A 14,880-nucleotide genomic window follows, 5' to 3' on the forward strand; every position below is an offset into this window, starting at 1 on the left:
TGGCTTTACTTTTCATAGTACTTGGTAGGTACTTAATTCTTCGTAGGTCGTTAATTGTGATTATTACTTTTTCATTGTTTATTGTAACTTATCATTAGGAATCAATTTTATATTAAGTTAAAAGTATTTAAGGTTTATATCACTAAACTAGAAAATTCACACCATGAAATTCATATAAACAACAATTTTATTACTCATAATACTGCTAATAAGTTATTTGAATTTTTTCCAGTAAGCGGTAATTAGAATTGTTTCTTTTTACATATGCAGTAGAGAGTCGAAAATCGGAATCAATTGGGGACTGGGGTTGTTCAGATTAGTGATTGTTCCGATTACCGATTATGTACAAAAAACATATTAACCTGTCCGATATTCAAATTTTTTCCGTTGCGTGTCGCTTCGTGTCGAATTTTCGTCGATTTTAAGCCTAACGAAAACTTTTATAATAATAATCGAGGTTATTGTATCGTTAAAAATTATTTCTTCATTTTGTACAAACAAAATAAATATATTGGAGAATATAAAAACATGAAAATTATACTTTAGAAGTAAATCTAGTATCAAAAACGTAACATTCGGCACGACACAGTCCGACTGAAAATCGTTCCGATTACCGGCCATTCCGATTAACGACTCTCTACTGTATAATAAAAACAAGAATAAAATTAAACTTGAAATAAATACTCAACTTAATCATATGTAATAAGTATAATCATAATTAGTTTTTTGGAACTTATTTGCAATCGTTTCTCTGATTTACAACGTTGGTATAACAATAGATGTTTTATATTCGAAACTCTTGCGTAGTAGCTGTTTATATATGTATATTGTCAAAGATATTTGATTTTGTCTGGTCAAATAAGTAAATGCGTAAATTTGCCTTTTATTTTTCCTGAAACATTCTACGTCTTATAAAATGCTACCCATGTAAATTATTTATATAGTAAACTGCAAAATTTTATTACTTCAAATATCTGGAAGTTTGCATTGATAGACATCCAATAATATATAGTAGTCATAATTTAGTAATTAAACATTTCTAAACAATAAAAATGAATAACTTGACCTTTCGACAGTTTACTTTTTATCGACCAAAGCAATTGGTTTTATCTATTATCCTTTATTATTTGTACAGAAGAATATAAGTCTATAAGATAAATTACGATAATCATTAGCTGTTTAACATATGAAATTATTTTTTTTTTTGGTTTTGTTCACACGTCATCAGTCTACCTTTTTTATTTTCACCAATATTTATCCGAATATGTAATTTTTTTCCTAGAACTTTTCAGTTTCTTCTTAGGATCTTCACTTTATAACTGAGAATCATTATATAGTCATTTCACATGTCTAAGGGAAACACGAACTTTCAAGATGCGTGGACATCGTTTCGCATGTTTATTTCTTTAATACGTCAGCTTTTGTATTTCACTATAGTAATTATGTATATAGATACCTGCAAGACATTTTAATACTACAAATTACTTCTCTACTGATTGCGTGTAAGAGATGTTAAAGACATAACTTTATATTATTTCATAGAGGAAAGCAGTTATACATACATGTGGATAGGTTCACATTTAGTGTATTTTATTACGTTTGTTAAATAGGTTCGTGATATAAATATGTATTTGTTTGTTTATTTTTATAGACACGAAATCTACAAATGCTGCAGTCAAAGGAGCATATCCTAAAAAAGAAGACTGTACGTTTTATCAATGCCCGAAACTTGGAGTTAACAAATATTGTATAGATGTTTGCAAACTTCATTATGCAGGTTACGGATATTGCTATAAATTTCTATGTTACTGCGAAGGATTGAATCCGAAGTATGCACATTTTGATATGAGATTTCAGCAAAAAGCTCACGGTTATCATTAGACCTGTGCATTTTGTAATATAAAACAATGGTTATAAAAAGTATACGTGACGTATAATTAAAAAATGAGTTATTTACGTCGATAAACAATACGCAATGTGTACTAAAAATAAAATGTAATATTTACAACGTTATGTGTATTAAAACAAATGTTTTAAAATTATAACTAATAATATATTAATGTAAATATACACTTTAGTTTTTTTATTGTGTTCTATTTGCGTTACACTTACTACATTTGCAATAATATAATATGTAATTATGGACAGGGTATATTCCGGTAATTTCGATTTATTGCTCGTAGTATAAGTTACATATTGGAAACATGTTACGGAATAAGTTTATGTAATAATATTTTGTACTGTTTTCGCAAGAATAAGATACGTGTTTTTCGTAAGTATTTTAAACATTTACAACAAAATATTAACATAATGAATAATATAGGTAGTCAAATAAAATATCATGTAGTAAATGAAGAACATAACAATTTACAGTATTTACATGGATTAATACACAGAAAAACAGCAGTATACGTATTAAGAAATAATAAATAGACACGGAAGGCGATTATAAATAAAAAATAGCAATGCAATCTTATACAATACATTTAATGTATTCATAAAAATATCACGGAAAGAACAACCCTTCCTAAAGATCAATAAATAAATAAATAACCTCATAAAAATGTATTTACTTGATGGGTATAGCAAAATGGCATTAATAGTTGGTTCAAAAACCATCCAAGAAATTAAATACGGAAAATATCAAGAATATGAAATCTGTAAAAACGATACATGTACCGGGTTTATTTGAAAAAGCGAGGAAAGTGGTATTTCATTAGTACCGAAACAAATTAATGTACTTTGGAAAAGACTTAAAACAAAGGAAAATAACCAAAAACAAAATATATGTAAACAAAGTAATGTTAAATATAAGTTGGAGTGCAGTTGCACTGATCTCCACATTTATATACGAGAAACAAAAAGATCTCGGATCGAGATTTACGAAGCGCATCCGTGCAATTAAAAGTAACGACGATAAATTTTCGGTTGCTAAACACTAACCAAAATGAATACAAAATAATAAAACAAATACAAAGTTGAAAAAAGCAAAATATCTGTAAAGGAAAATAATTTAAAATTATAAAATTAAGTAATAATAAAAGAATTATCGATAATATACGTTCACAAATACATACATTTTGGTGTTTTACTAATCGTTCGGAAAAGAATAAATAGATAAACTAACGTATATTTGTGACCCAAAGAGAAACACAACCAAAGGCAAAAAAAAATGCAGATGTGTAATTGAAATGTTGCTTGTAAATTTTTATATCCTTAATTCGTTGATATTCAGCGTCAACAGTCTTTTTTACGTTTTAATCGAATGTCCAATTCTTTCCATGATCTAAAAGCATTTCTGTGATTTACAGACTTTTCGTGCATTGTGGGGGCTCTTGGAAGATTTCCCCAGTCAGAATAGCCTTTTTTAGACCAGTCACTAATAGCGGACGAATTATAAAATAAAATACAACAATAGCGAAAAACAGCATCGTTTGTAACAGAATAAATCAACTCGACGACTTCACTATTGCTCAACACTTCCAAATAATGCGAGGGCGAAAAATATTAAATAAAAATTCACAGTCTTTCGCAAAGACCGGAAGTGGTCATTGAAAATGATTAAACATGATTATGCTCATCATGCTGTTAAAATAGGGTAGATAAAATAACGATAGAAATGAGTTGCAAAGCTGGTAAGATTTGTAGGTAACAGAACGTAATCTTGTAATACAGGGTGTCAGAGAAAGATCTTTTTCGTTCTAAACATTAATAATAAAAATACTAACAGATGAAATGAAATGCAGTTTGCTGCTAAAGAATAAAGACATCTAAGAGTTTTTTCTGGTATCAATTTTCTGAGGTAGATGGATTGATTGGTCGTGGAGGACCCATATCCCGGCCTCCGCGATCGCCCGACATAACTCCACTGGATTTCTTTTTTTTTTTTTTGGATTATGTTAAAGACAGGATTTATCAAACACCTGTTTCTGATATATCCGTTTTAAAGGAAAGGATACAATTCACGTATTGTACGTGAATTGTATCCGTTAGTACAGTAGCATGAACAATGGCGAGTCTGCGCGATTTCCCTCCCAATTTTCCGGTCACTTAGTGACCGGAAAATCTATAAGGTGTTTGCATATGCTTAATAGCTCCTTCTAGACATAATCACGTCTTTAGCGGTCCTTTTTAAGTTTTTATTAATAATATTGAGTACTCATTAAATTATCGCCCATGTTTTTAAATATTAAATATTGAAATTTATTAGGCCTATATTAAATTTAAATATTAACATTTTGTCGGTCGATTGCCTATCACGTATCGGGACGTTTTGCGATTACTTTTAATCTGTTAATTAATATTTTCACTGTGATTTCACTCTCTTGTCAATTCGTAAACTCTCTCACCGATCTGCACCAAATATTTCATACATAACTCTTCAACTCACTTCAATCAACTCTTTATATATTTTTTATCAAAGTTGGGTAGTAAATTATTAAAACTGTATTAAAAATATCTAAAATATAAAACGGTAATAATTTAAAAAAATACTTTAAAGGCATTACTGTTTGTTATTTCCTTTATTTTTCTCGTATGTGCATTTCGATCATTCGATCCTCATTACTATATTCACTTGACTAATTGTATCCTATAAACAAATAAATATCTAAAACAGCAATAAATTTCTTTATTGATATTACAATTATACTTTAATACATACACTACACCCGTCGAATTCATTTTTTTCTACTGTAAATTTTAGTTTGATTGTTAATATGGGTACTATTTCTAGTACTTTCGAACCTATTACACTGCCCATATTAATCTTATGTGTTTGTGTATAAACCTTTTCTTCGCCATCTTGAAAGTAGTTATTATCAAATACAAATTTCACTAATACTATTGTACATTCATTTATCTTTTAATGAATCTTAAATCATTTTTCTTGTTATTGATGGACACATTGAACTGATAAATTGTATAAACAACTTAATTTGCTATCTCTTAAAAGTCTGACTTTATCCCCTACTTCACGTGTTTTAGTTCTTAATTTTATAGATGGAATTCTAATATTCACTATTCTAAGATCTTACTTTTCTAATTTTCCAGTTAATTTCTTGTTTATAATCTGAATTTTAGGCAAATATAAAAGAACTGCTTTGCCTTGTAACAGAAATTAAGACACAATACGCGAGAAGTATGCAAGTTTGTCTCATATTTGAAAAGTAAATATTTTAAAATAGTTCTTGTCTTTATTATAAAGAAACCTTCGACGTAACATATTATAATGAAGGTGACACAACTTTTCCTTGTAAAAGTAATATTTGGGTAAGAAAAATTCTTACATGCAAATAGATTGTATTCGAGATAAAATACCTGAACACGTAGCAAATTAGGTCAAGACTAGTAACATCGATTCCAAATTTATTAATAACCTTTGTTATTCGAGAGATTACTTATTCCAACATCGACCTTTTGGTGAGTATAACGCATTTTATACTATGACTTGTATGTATTATAATAGCTCTTGTGTTCTGTCAGTAAAAAAATGGTGGGATTTTATTTAAAAAAGATCTCTTTATTACTTTCTTGGCTGTTATGTATACATAAGAAGGGAATATTGAAAGTATTGGAATTGTGTCAAATTTGACCCTTCGAGTTTTTTCAAATATTAAAAAAAACAACAAAATAATGCTGTGAATATGTGGGTTTATGTATGTGTGTTTGTGCGTGTGTTGGCGTCTATTTTGTTTAATATCTCAGGATGAGGTAAAGATCGAGAAACGAAATTTAGCATGGTGGCTTGTATATGAGGGGAATTGGTACTGTTTAGTTTCGGTGGCGAAAGGTCGAGACGGTGGACTGGGCACTTTATCTCGAGAGGGGTAGAACTTAATGAAGATTTTAACCTTTTGTTTATAAAACTCCCTTAAAATTGAGCTTTTTGCCACTTTATACTAATTAAAAATATAAAAAGTTTTTATAACAAAATCTGTTAATAAATAGTCCACAGAAAATTTTATTCTTTTGCTTAATACAGTAGAGAGTCTCAATCCGAATCAATTGGGAACTGGGGTTGTTGGTATAACTGATTTCTCGGATAACCGATTATGTACGAAAAAATATATTAACCTGTTCGATATTGAAATTTATCTCCGTTGCGTGTCGCCTAACGAAACTTTTTATAATAATAATCGAGGCTATCGTATTGATAAAAATTATTTCTTTATTTTGTACAAACAAAATAAATATATTGAAGAATATAAAAACAAAAAATTTATACTTTAGAAGTAAATCTAGTATCAAAAACGTTCGATTCGGCACGACACAGTCCGACTGGAAAGGGTTCGGATAACCGACGATTCGGATAAAGGGTGTTCGGATAAACGACTCTCTACTGTAATATAAAAGATTTTTTTAAATCTTATAACAGCAGGGGGCGTTACGCAATTTTCGTTGCTGGACTTTTTTCTATTTCCAAACACTTGCGTGCATGAAATCAAGTAAAAGTGAGTAGTTTATACTTATATTTATGTTAATTCAGTTTTCAATGTAATTAATTTAATATCAGTATTATAGTAGAAATAAAATCAAGACCACGTGATAAATGAGCTGTATTTTATCACATTTTCTTTTTTTAACGAAAATTAAGTTAATCACTTTCTACCATCCTAAACATCTTTCTGTCTTCTAATTTTAGTTTAGATAAACTTGTAGAAGTTCACTTAATATATAAGATGCAATTGGTAATTGGTATCACGAATCGTATTAAATTACAAGGTACATTATAACTTGTTATAGATAAATACTCTCTTAAACTGCATTCTGTATACATATCGAAATTAGCCTAATTAATGTGTACTTTTGTAACGTTTAATTGATACTATAAGATGTGCAATATCCTTGACAAGATACTTTTCACAATATTGACAAATAATAATTTGATGCTGTATACATTTATAGTAGATAAATTAACAGATAAGTCTAGGTTATCACTGGAATCGGACAGCAGATTCCGGGGTATGTACTGATACTGTATACTGATTTAGGGGTTGGTTCGAACCATTACCAACCAGAAAACGCGACAGAAAAACATGCTTTTAGTGATGGTGGAAAGACTCTCTGTGAACATCTCTGCATCTTTTTTGGAAAGTAACGGTACGTCCATATCTTTGATGGAGGTACCATTGCTTCTCGCAGATATTCTCTTGACTAATATTTTTATGAATTCGATGCTGACAATTTTAGAAATATTCAAGACAATTTTTATCTCTAAAATTATTCGAAATTCAGTCAAATCTTTGCAATAAACTGAATTTTAGGTAAATATAAAAACTGCTCTGCCTTAAAACAAAAATCAAGACAGAATCCGCGAGAAGCACGTAAGTTCTTTTCACTTCCGAAAAGGGCATTTTAATACCCTTATATTTATTATACAATAATCTTCGACATTATGATAAAGGTGTGACTACTTTTTCTTTTAAAAGTAATATTTCAGTGAAAAAAATTCTTACCTGCAAATAGATTGTACTCAAGGTAAAATACCTGAACATGTAGTAAATTAGGTCAAGAGTAGTAACGTCGATTTCAAATTTATTAATAACCTTTGTTATTCGAGAAATTATTTATTTCAACAGCATACTTTAGGCGCGTATAACGCATTTTATATTGTAACTTATATACATAGTAATAGTTTCTTGTGTTATGTCAGTGAATGGAGTTGAGTTTTTCCAATAAAGTGGCTTTTTCTCGTCTTTCCGAATGGTTTCGTGCACGAAATCGAGTAAAAAAGAATAGTTTGAGCTTGTCTTCGTACTAAATTAGTTTCCAATCTGCATAATAGAAATAAAACCAAGGCTCCGCAATACATGATCGGTTTTTTCTGACACGGTTTCAATTAAACAAGAAGTAAACTTTCTAATGTTATCTTTTTATTATGGTAAATAACGTTCCCTTTTAATTTTAGCCGAGATAAACTTGGCGAAGTTTAATGTGTTACTACTCTTTCTCTCCAAATTTGAAACCGTGTCTGCTTATTTATTTTACTTATTCAGCGCAATGGATTGCAATTGATAGGACACGAGGCGTTTACTCCATTCTTCGTTTATTCGCTGATACGCGTTTAGGGATTTTTTACCCCTCCAGTCGGCTGTTACAAAATATATTTAGTTACAATATGATGTTAAGTTTATATAATTATTTAACAAGAGACACGCCTTTTAATTCTTTTTATGGTTTTAAGTATATTATATAACTTGTATGCATAACATTTTAATATTATACATGCAACCAATTTTAACACTTTGTCCTTTAACCTCACTTTTTTCATCGTTTCTTAATATCTCGAATCAGTCTTTCCTTTTTCCTTAGAGGATTGGATATTCTCTAAACTTATACGATATTTAAGCAATCCGTATTTAAAAATTACGCAATATTAAAAAATATATATTCGTTTTCACAATATTTATCAGCCATTTTTTACGCAGATTTACAGACTTTTTTATCTAATTAATTATTATTGACTTCTAACTAGTTTAAATACTATTACAATTGATAGCGTATTTATATTTTTCTATATATTTTCGCAAATTTTCTTTTGATCTGTATAATTACTTGTAGTATTTTATAATATTTCAAGCCAATTTTCGTTTACCTTTATATTGAGGTTTCTGTTTATACCGTTTCTGTTCTTTAGAATTTCGATACTTTCTTTAAACTTTCTATTGTCCGAGTCCTTTTCTTTTTGCAGGATTTTTATATTTCCTCTATCTATATTACAGTTGTTTAATGTGCAATGTTCATAGAATACGGAATTATTTCTACGATATTTTAGGTCAGCTACACATTCTTTTAATCTAATATTCATTTTCTTTTTCGTTTCGTCTGTATAACCACACTGGCGTGCCGTGACATTTGATGATAGGGAAGCTGTGTTTTTGTAAGAAGCCGACTTCCAGGAACAATCAGTTATGGTCTAGGGTCCATTCGTACATGGGTGGTGGCTGTAGAGACAAAGACGACAAGTATCTGACAAAAACCGTTTATTTTAACATAAAATAAACATATACTATGTACAAAATAGTTTGCTTCAGGACAATCAGCCGTTCGGACGTCCCGAGCTTCCATGCGGTTCTTCGATGGTCGATCGAAGGTGGCCCCTGGACAGTGGCGTTGACGAGTCCGTAAGGCACGGGAGACTTCGTCCGATGGAGTCGGGAACACGGTCTAAGTCCGAAGTGGCACGGGTTACGGGTTGGCACAATAGACGAAAAACTGTTTTTTCCCCCTTTTTTGCGCGTTGACACACGGCGTTTTGGTTATTCGGAACTTTAAGCGAGTGCCAGGTGTCCCCGATTGTCGGAGAGATTATATCAATTTCCGTTCTTCCTTTCGTCCGTTTTGATTGGTAGTTCTTCCTCAATCACGTTTCCGGAGTGGTTTGTCTCTGGTTACTAAACGTAACGAGACTCTTACCCAAAGCGGGAGAAAAGTCAAAATCGAAGACGAATTCGATCTTCCATCGATCGTAGGACGACTTCCTTCCGCAATTTATGGTTTCTGCCCGGAGTTTGATATAAACAATGGGTGTCCGACTACAAACGACTTTTACCTGTGTTTTTTTAAAACTAATAAATTTTTCTCTAAATTAACCGTTTTTTCGCGTCTTTCGTGACGGGTCAGACCTGTCCGGTACATGACATTTCCATAAAAGTTTTAAACAAATAATGGAAATGACAAAAATAAACAATTTACGTATTTTAGTTGTAAAATACAAATAATACATACGTAATACGAATTGATACGATACAAACAATGATAGAAAAACTTGTTTTTTTAGTTTTTTATTAACTAATTCTATTCGGCGATTTTTCCGCCAAGTTGTTAATTACTTTATCGTAAAAGTCGCCGGTCGTCGACTCCGTCGACGTATTTAAAAGCACTTTTTCTATCGAAAGCGACGCTAGCGACGACAATTTTTCCTCCGACCGAGTGTTCTTGGCCAATGTACGAATTCGCTCCGTGGTCGAAAAACTGCGCTCGACAGACCCACCGGTAGGTAGTAACGTAAAAATTAACGATATTAAATCATATAATTTTTTTGGTACGTCTTTGTTCGGATCGTCATTAATTATAATACGTTTTATGTCTAAGAGTTACTCGTCAATATAGTCCGGACACGAATATAAGTATTGCGATTCGCTACGTAATTTAGATAAATCAAAAAATTTCCCATAAAATTTACTTAATTTAAACAATTAAAACACGCTTGGAAAAATTGTTAATAATTTTAATATTACGAAAAACATCTAAAAGTGATAAAAATTCTAAAGATTTTAGTCTGAAAATCTGTTAATATAATTATAATTTTCTTTTAATTATACTGTAATTAAATATAACTTTGCAAAAAAGGTACATAAAAATAACATTGAATAGTCTTTACTTTTTAAATCTTAAACAATACACTTAGTCAGACAGCTCCCTACCCAGTGGCTAAGGGTAGAATCGTTGGAAGCGTTTCGCGTGTGTAGCATCCACCAGCTAAACCGGCCGAGATTGGTGCTCTGTAAAGCGCGTGCGCCGATGCCCTCTGGCAGCGTTACACCATTCAGTTATTCTCGCCGCGAAAGCTGTCTCGGAAGCGCTTCCGTTTCGCCACTGATATTCGAATATACAATAGCAATCTTATCGTTTTTTTTCACAGCGTAGTATAGAAATTTGTAATAAAATACATAATGCGGTTATAATAAAATATTAATTTTAATTAATTCAAAGTACGTTAAAATATGAAAATTTATATTTTAGAAAATACAAGGGAAGGTCATTGGAAGGTGGATGCGGCCTTTCCACCGCTTCCAATGACGGCGCGCCACTGATATAGTATTTAGTATTTTTGTATTACTACACTGTTTTATATGTGGATACCGTGTTATGATTATAATAAATGATATCACGAATTACACAAAATTATAATATAACTTATATAAGTAACTGTCCTCTTAAATTGCACTCTTCCTTCTGTATACATGTCTAGATTGATTTATGTGTATTTTTGTAAGGTTTTCTTGTTTATACGTGTTGTATACATTCATGAATAACTGAATAAACTTTGTACTTTTGTATCGATAGCCTTTGGTTCTCTATTTAATTGTTATGAGAAGGCATAAAATTGCTTAAGAGAACGAATCGTACCAGAAACACAATTAAGATGGATTTATTGGTTTCTGATAATATGCATTTCAAACGTCCTCTTCCTCGTCGGTCCTCTTTTAAATTATACAACAATCACGATGACAGATTGCTGTAAAATTTAAATGAAGACCGATGAAGGAAACACAAATTCGTATAGATACACTCGAACAATGAGTCAAATACGTATACAGTCGCGCCTTATATACGGTACATTTGACAAATGATTTGTCATATTTACTACAGCGAATCGTTAAAAAATTGTTTATTAAAATAAATCTTTTTCAAAAACAATTTTTGCTACTTTTATAAACTTTGTTAATGTATTTTTTCTGCATGAATTAGTAACGTAATGCTAATTTCAATAATAACAAATTAATTTTGTAATTTATTTCAACTTTTTCAGAAACAAAAAATATTTCTCAACAATGAAAAACTACAATGAAACGATTCCAGTTGAACCGTTTTCTTTCGAAACAACATTCACTGCTGATGGCCTGAAAAATTTCTTTCGCGCTTACTGGCATTATTCCATTTACGTGTCCATCATCTACTTGACGACCATCAAGATCCTTCAGCATCACATGAAAGATCGACCTCCTTACAGCTTGAAACGGGCCTTTACCATTTGGAATGGACTTCTGGCGATTTACAGCGTCTGCAGCGCTTTAAGAGGGATTCCAGTTCTGTACGAAGCTTTTAAGCGATTAACGTTTTACGAAATGGTATGCGATAAGAGTTTGACAGAAAATACACCAGCGATCTTATTCTGGGCAACAATGTTCGTATTTTCTAAGGTTTGGGAGTTGGGAGATACCATTATGATAATATTAAATAAACGAAAATTGATCTTTCTTCATTGCTACCATCACGTAAGCGTGTTTATTTTTTCATGGTACGCTTCATATAAAGAGTCCAGTTATTCAATAGCATTTATGTACGTTAATACTTTTGTACATTCGCTGATGTACAGCTATTTTACTGTAAAATGCATGGAAATAAAGGTATTTCCAATAGTTGCCATGTTGATCACTGCCGTCCAAGTTATACAAATGGTATTCGCATTTCTGCTTACTTGTTGGATTTATTGGCTTCTCGTAAATGGACATCCGTGCGATACTCCGTTGGATATGTTACAATTCTGTTTTCTTTTGTATATGTCGTATGTTTATTTGTTTACTGAATTGTTTTATAAGTCTTACCTTTGTAGATCGAAGAAAGGTGAAAAGAAAGATTAAATTTTAATGTAATTTTATTTTAAAGAATACTAAAAATTTAGTAATTAAATTAGTTATCAATATTATGGATAAATGCTAATAAATCATGCGAAATGTATGAACTAAATAAATGTACTTAGGATAAGAATAAATAAACTTTTAGCCTTTTTCACGATCGACTTTTTTATTATTACACTGAATTTTAGTTGTCCCAAAATTTAAACAATAATATCAACCGTTTTATTGTATACTTGCAAGTAGGCCCGGCGTTGTTTGGGCAAAAGTAATGATAGCGAAGATTGAGATCATTACGTTATAGGCACAAAAGAAAAAGAGTAATTTCATGAACAAACTAAGTATTTCTAAAGAAAGGTCGAATTTAAAAATCGAATGTTCTAATATGTTCGATTTTCACGACGTGTTCTGATTATATCCTTCGATTTTCATCGAATGTTCTAAAGAAGAAAAATCGAGAAAAACCGAACTAATCTGTTTAAATTTGAAAATCGAATATGTTCTAACGTATTTCTCTATTTCCTTATTCTTTTTTTTTCCAGAGCCCGTAAATCTTGCCCGTCGCTTTCTCTTGTTCTCCATTGTTGACACATCTATTATTACTTAACACTATCATTGTTACTTAACGCTTTGGTACTTAAATTTGGTACCCTAACTGTGTACCAAATTTCAACTTTCAACTCCTAACCGTTTGGGCTCTGCACTGATTATTATTATTATTATTATCAACTCGTCTCGATTATATATATATATAAATTGGGCGTAATTTATATTTCGACTGGGTGTACGAGTTGTTATTTGTGACATTTTCATTGACTGTTAGAAATATATATTGGTAATGTTTTCGTTTTCTTCTCAGTCATCACTTTATTAACAACTGCTGCAATTGTCCCGCTTGTTTCTGCGAGTTTTACTACGTTGTACTGTACATTAAGTGACTTGCGTGTTTGATTATCGTAACTTACTCCTGAGCACAACGGACACAAATTAAATGCATAAAGCTTATAAAATAATTATACAAATGCGAATCATAAAAAAAGTAACATATACACGTAAAAATTATCTTATAACATAAGTAAAGAGTCTCATATTAGTAATATATATAAGTTACTAGCTGACCCGGCCACGCGTTGTTGTGGCTCAAAATGTATCTATTATAAATGTGTAACACTTCCCCCGTAGGGGGAATTTCAAAAAATCCCTTTGTAGTGTATTTTCTGTTGACGTCACCTATTAAAACGCAATAGTAATAGAGCAGACCTTCTACCTGGCAATAAATGTCAGGCTTCCGGTGCTCCACTTTATTTTCAGACGTTCTCTGTTTCGCTCAATACTTTACAGAGAGTTGGATACACTATTGCGGTCGTAGCCGCTACATTCTTTATACCGACATATATTCGTATATTGTTACATTCAGCATACTACATTTTATATATTTAAATTACATATTATTGAAACAATTACTATTATATGTAGATTTTTTATAGTTCCATGTTGGCTGTTTTGTACTTTCTGTACAAACATCTATATATATAAAAATGAATGTATGTCTGTGTGTGTGTGTGTGTGTTTTGTCCTTCATGCACTACCACACCATTTATCCGATTGCCATGAAACTTCGGGAAGTTGTTTAATACACTCCCACGAAAATTTCTGGCACATGTGAAGACCACCATTTCCGCCCTTTCAAAAATATATTTATATATAAATTAAGGCTTTTATGTCCAACAGATAGCGCTAACTTCCGACGACCTACGTTTGCTTTTCTGTGAGGCATTATGCTTTTCTGTGAGAATGGACTAAAGCAAATCATTTTCTATCTATCTATATAAATAAAATATAACGTTCGTTTGTTCCTACCAATTCCTTTGAAATTTAGAAACAACGTTGCATTCGAATACGCACGTGTTTTTATATAATATACATGTCGAAATTCTCCCCACTGGGAGAGGAGATAGACAGGATTAAGGCTTACTGTGAAGAACTCGGCTTCTATTATACTATTTTACATGCGGTTTTTTGCGTTTTTAATTGCGTTTTAATAGGTTACGTCAACAGAATATACACTAAAAAGGGATTTTTCGATATTTCCTTGAAAAGAGAGAGACAGGATTAAGGCTTACTGTAAAGAACTCGGCTTTTATTATACTATTTTACATGCGTTTTTGATTGCGTTTTAATAGGTTACGTCAACAGAATATACACTAAAAAGGGATTTCTCGATATTTCCTTGCAAGGAAAGGGACCGGATTAAGGCTTATTGTGAGTTTGCCGACAGGGTGTCGACTATGTCAAGAGGGTCGAGCGGTCGCGAAGGGTCGTATGTGGGCGATCGGCACTGAGACAGACTCTACGGTTTCAAGAAACCCTTTATTTGACACGAAAGAAGCTTACAAGATTTTTGCGATCTTGGAAGTTCTAGGTCGGCAGCAGCCTCTGGGTCTTCCTCTCCTTTCGAATATAGTCTCATTTTTAAAGAGTGTCTTTAGGTCGCGAATGGCCAGTTCCCTCGACGACT

At 31.5% G+C, this 14,880-nt stretch overlaps 1 protein-coding gene across 1 annotated transcript; it reads left to right on the forward strand.

The window, feature by feature from the left end:
* Positions 1 to 11,558: 11,558 nt before the first annotated feature.
* LOC136968960 (very long chain fatty acid elongase 6-like) lies at positions 11,559 to 12,368 on the forward strand. The gene has a single exon (XM_067263036.1). The coding sequence runs from the start codon at positions 11,559 to 11,561 to the stop codon at positions 12,366 to 12,368; it is 810 nt and encodes a 269-aa protein (XP_067119137.1).
* The last annotated feature ends 2,512 nt before the right edge of the window (positions 12,369 to 14,880 follow it).

The sequence above is a fragment of the Centruroides vittatus genome, unplaced genomic scaffold (assembly GCF_030686945.1).
Source record: "Centruroides vittatus isolate TY-2023 unplaced genomic scaffold, ASM3068694v2 contig_166, whole genome shotgun sequence".
In the NCBI taxonomy this organism is placed as follows: domain Eukaryota; kingdom Metazoa; phylum Arthropoda; class Arachnida; order Scorpiones; family Buthidae; genus Centruroides; species Centruroides vittatus.

Bases quoted from the DNA above. Each gene is read 5' to 3' on its own strand.
- LOC136968960 (XM_067263036.1), top strand. From the start codon at position 11,559: ATGAAAAACTACAATGAAACGATTCCAGTTGAACCGTTTTCTTTCGAA.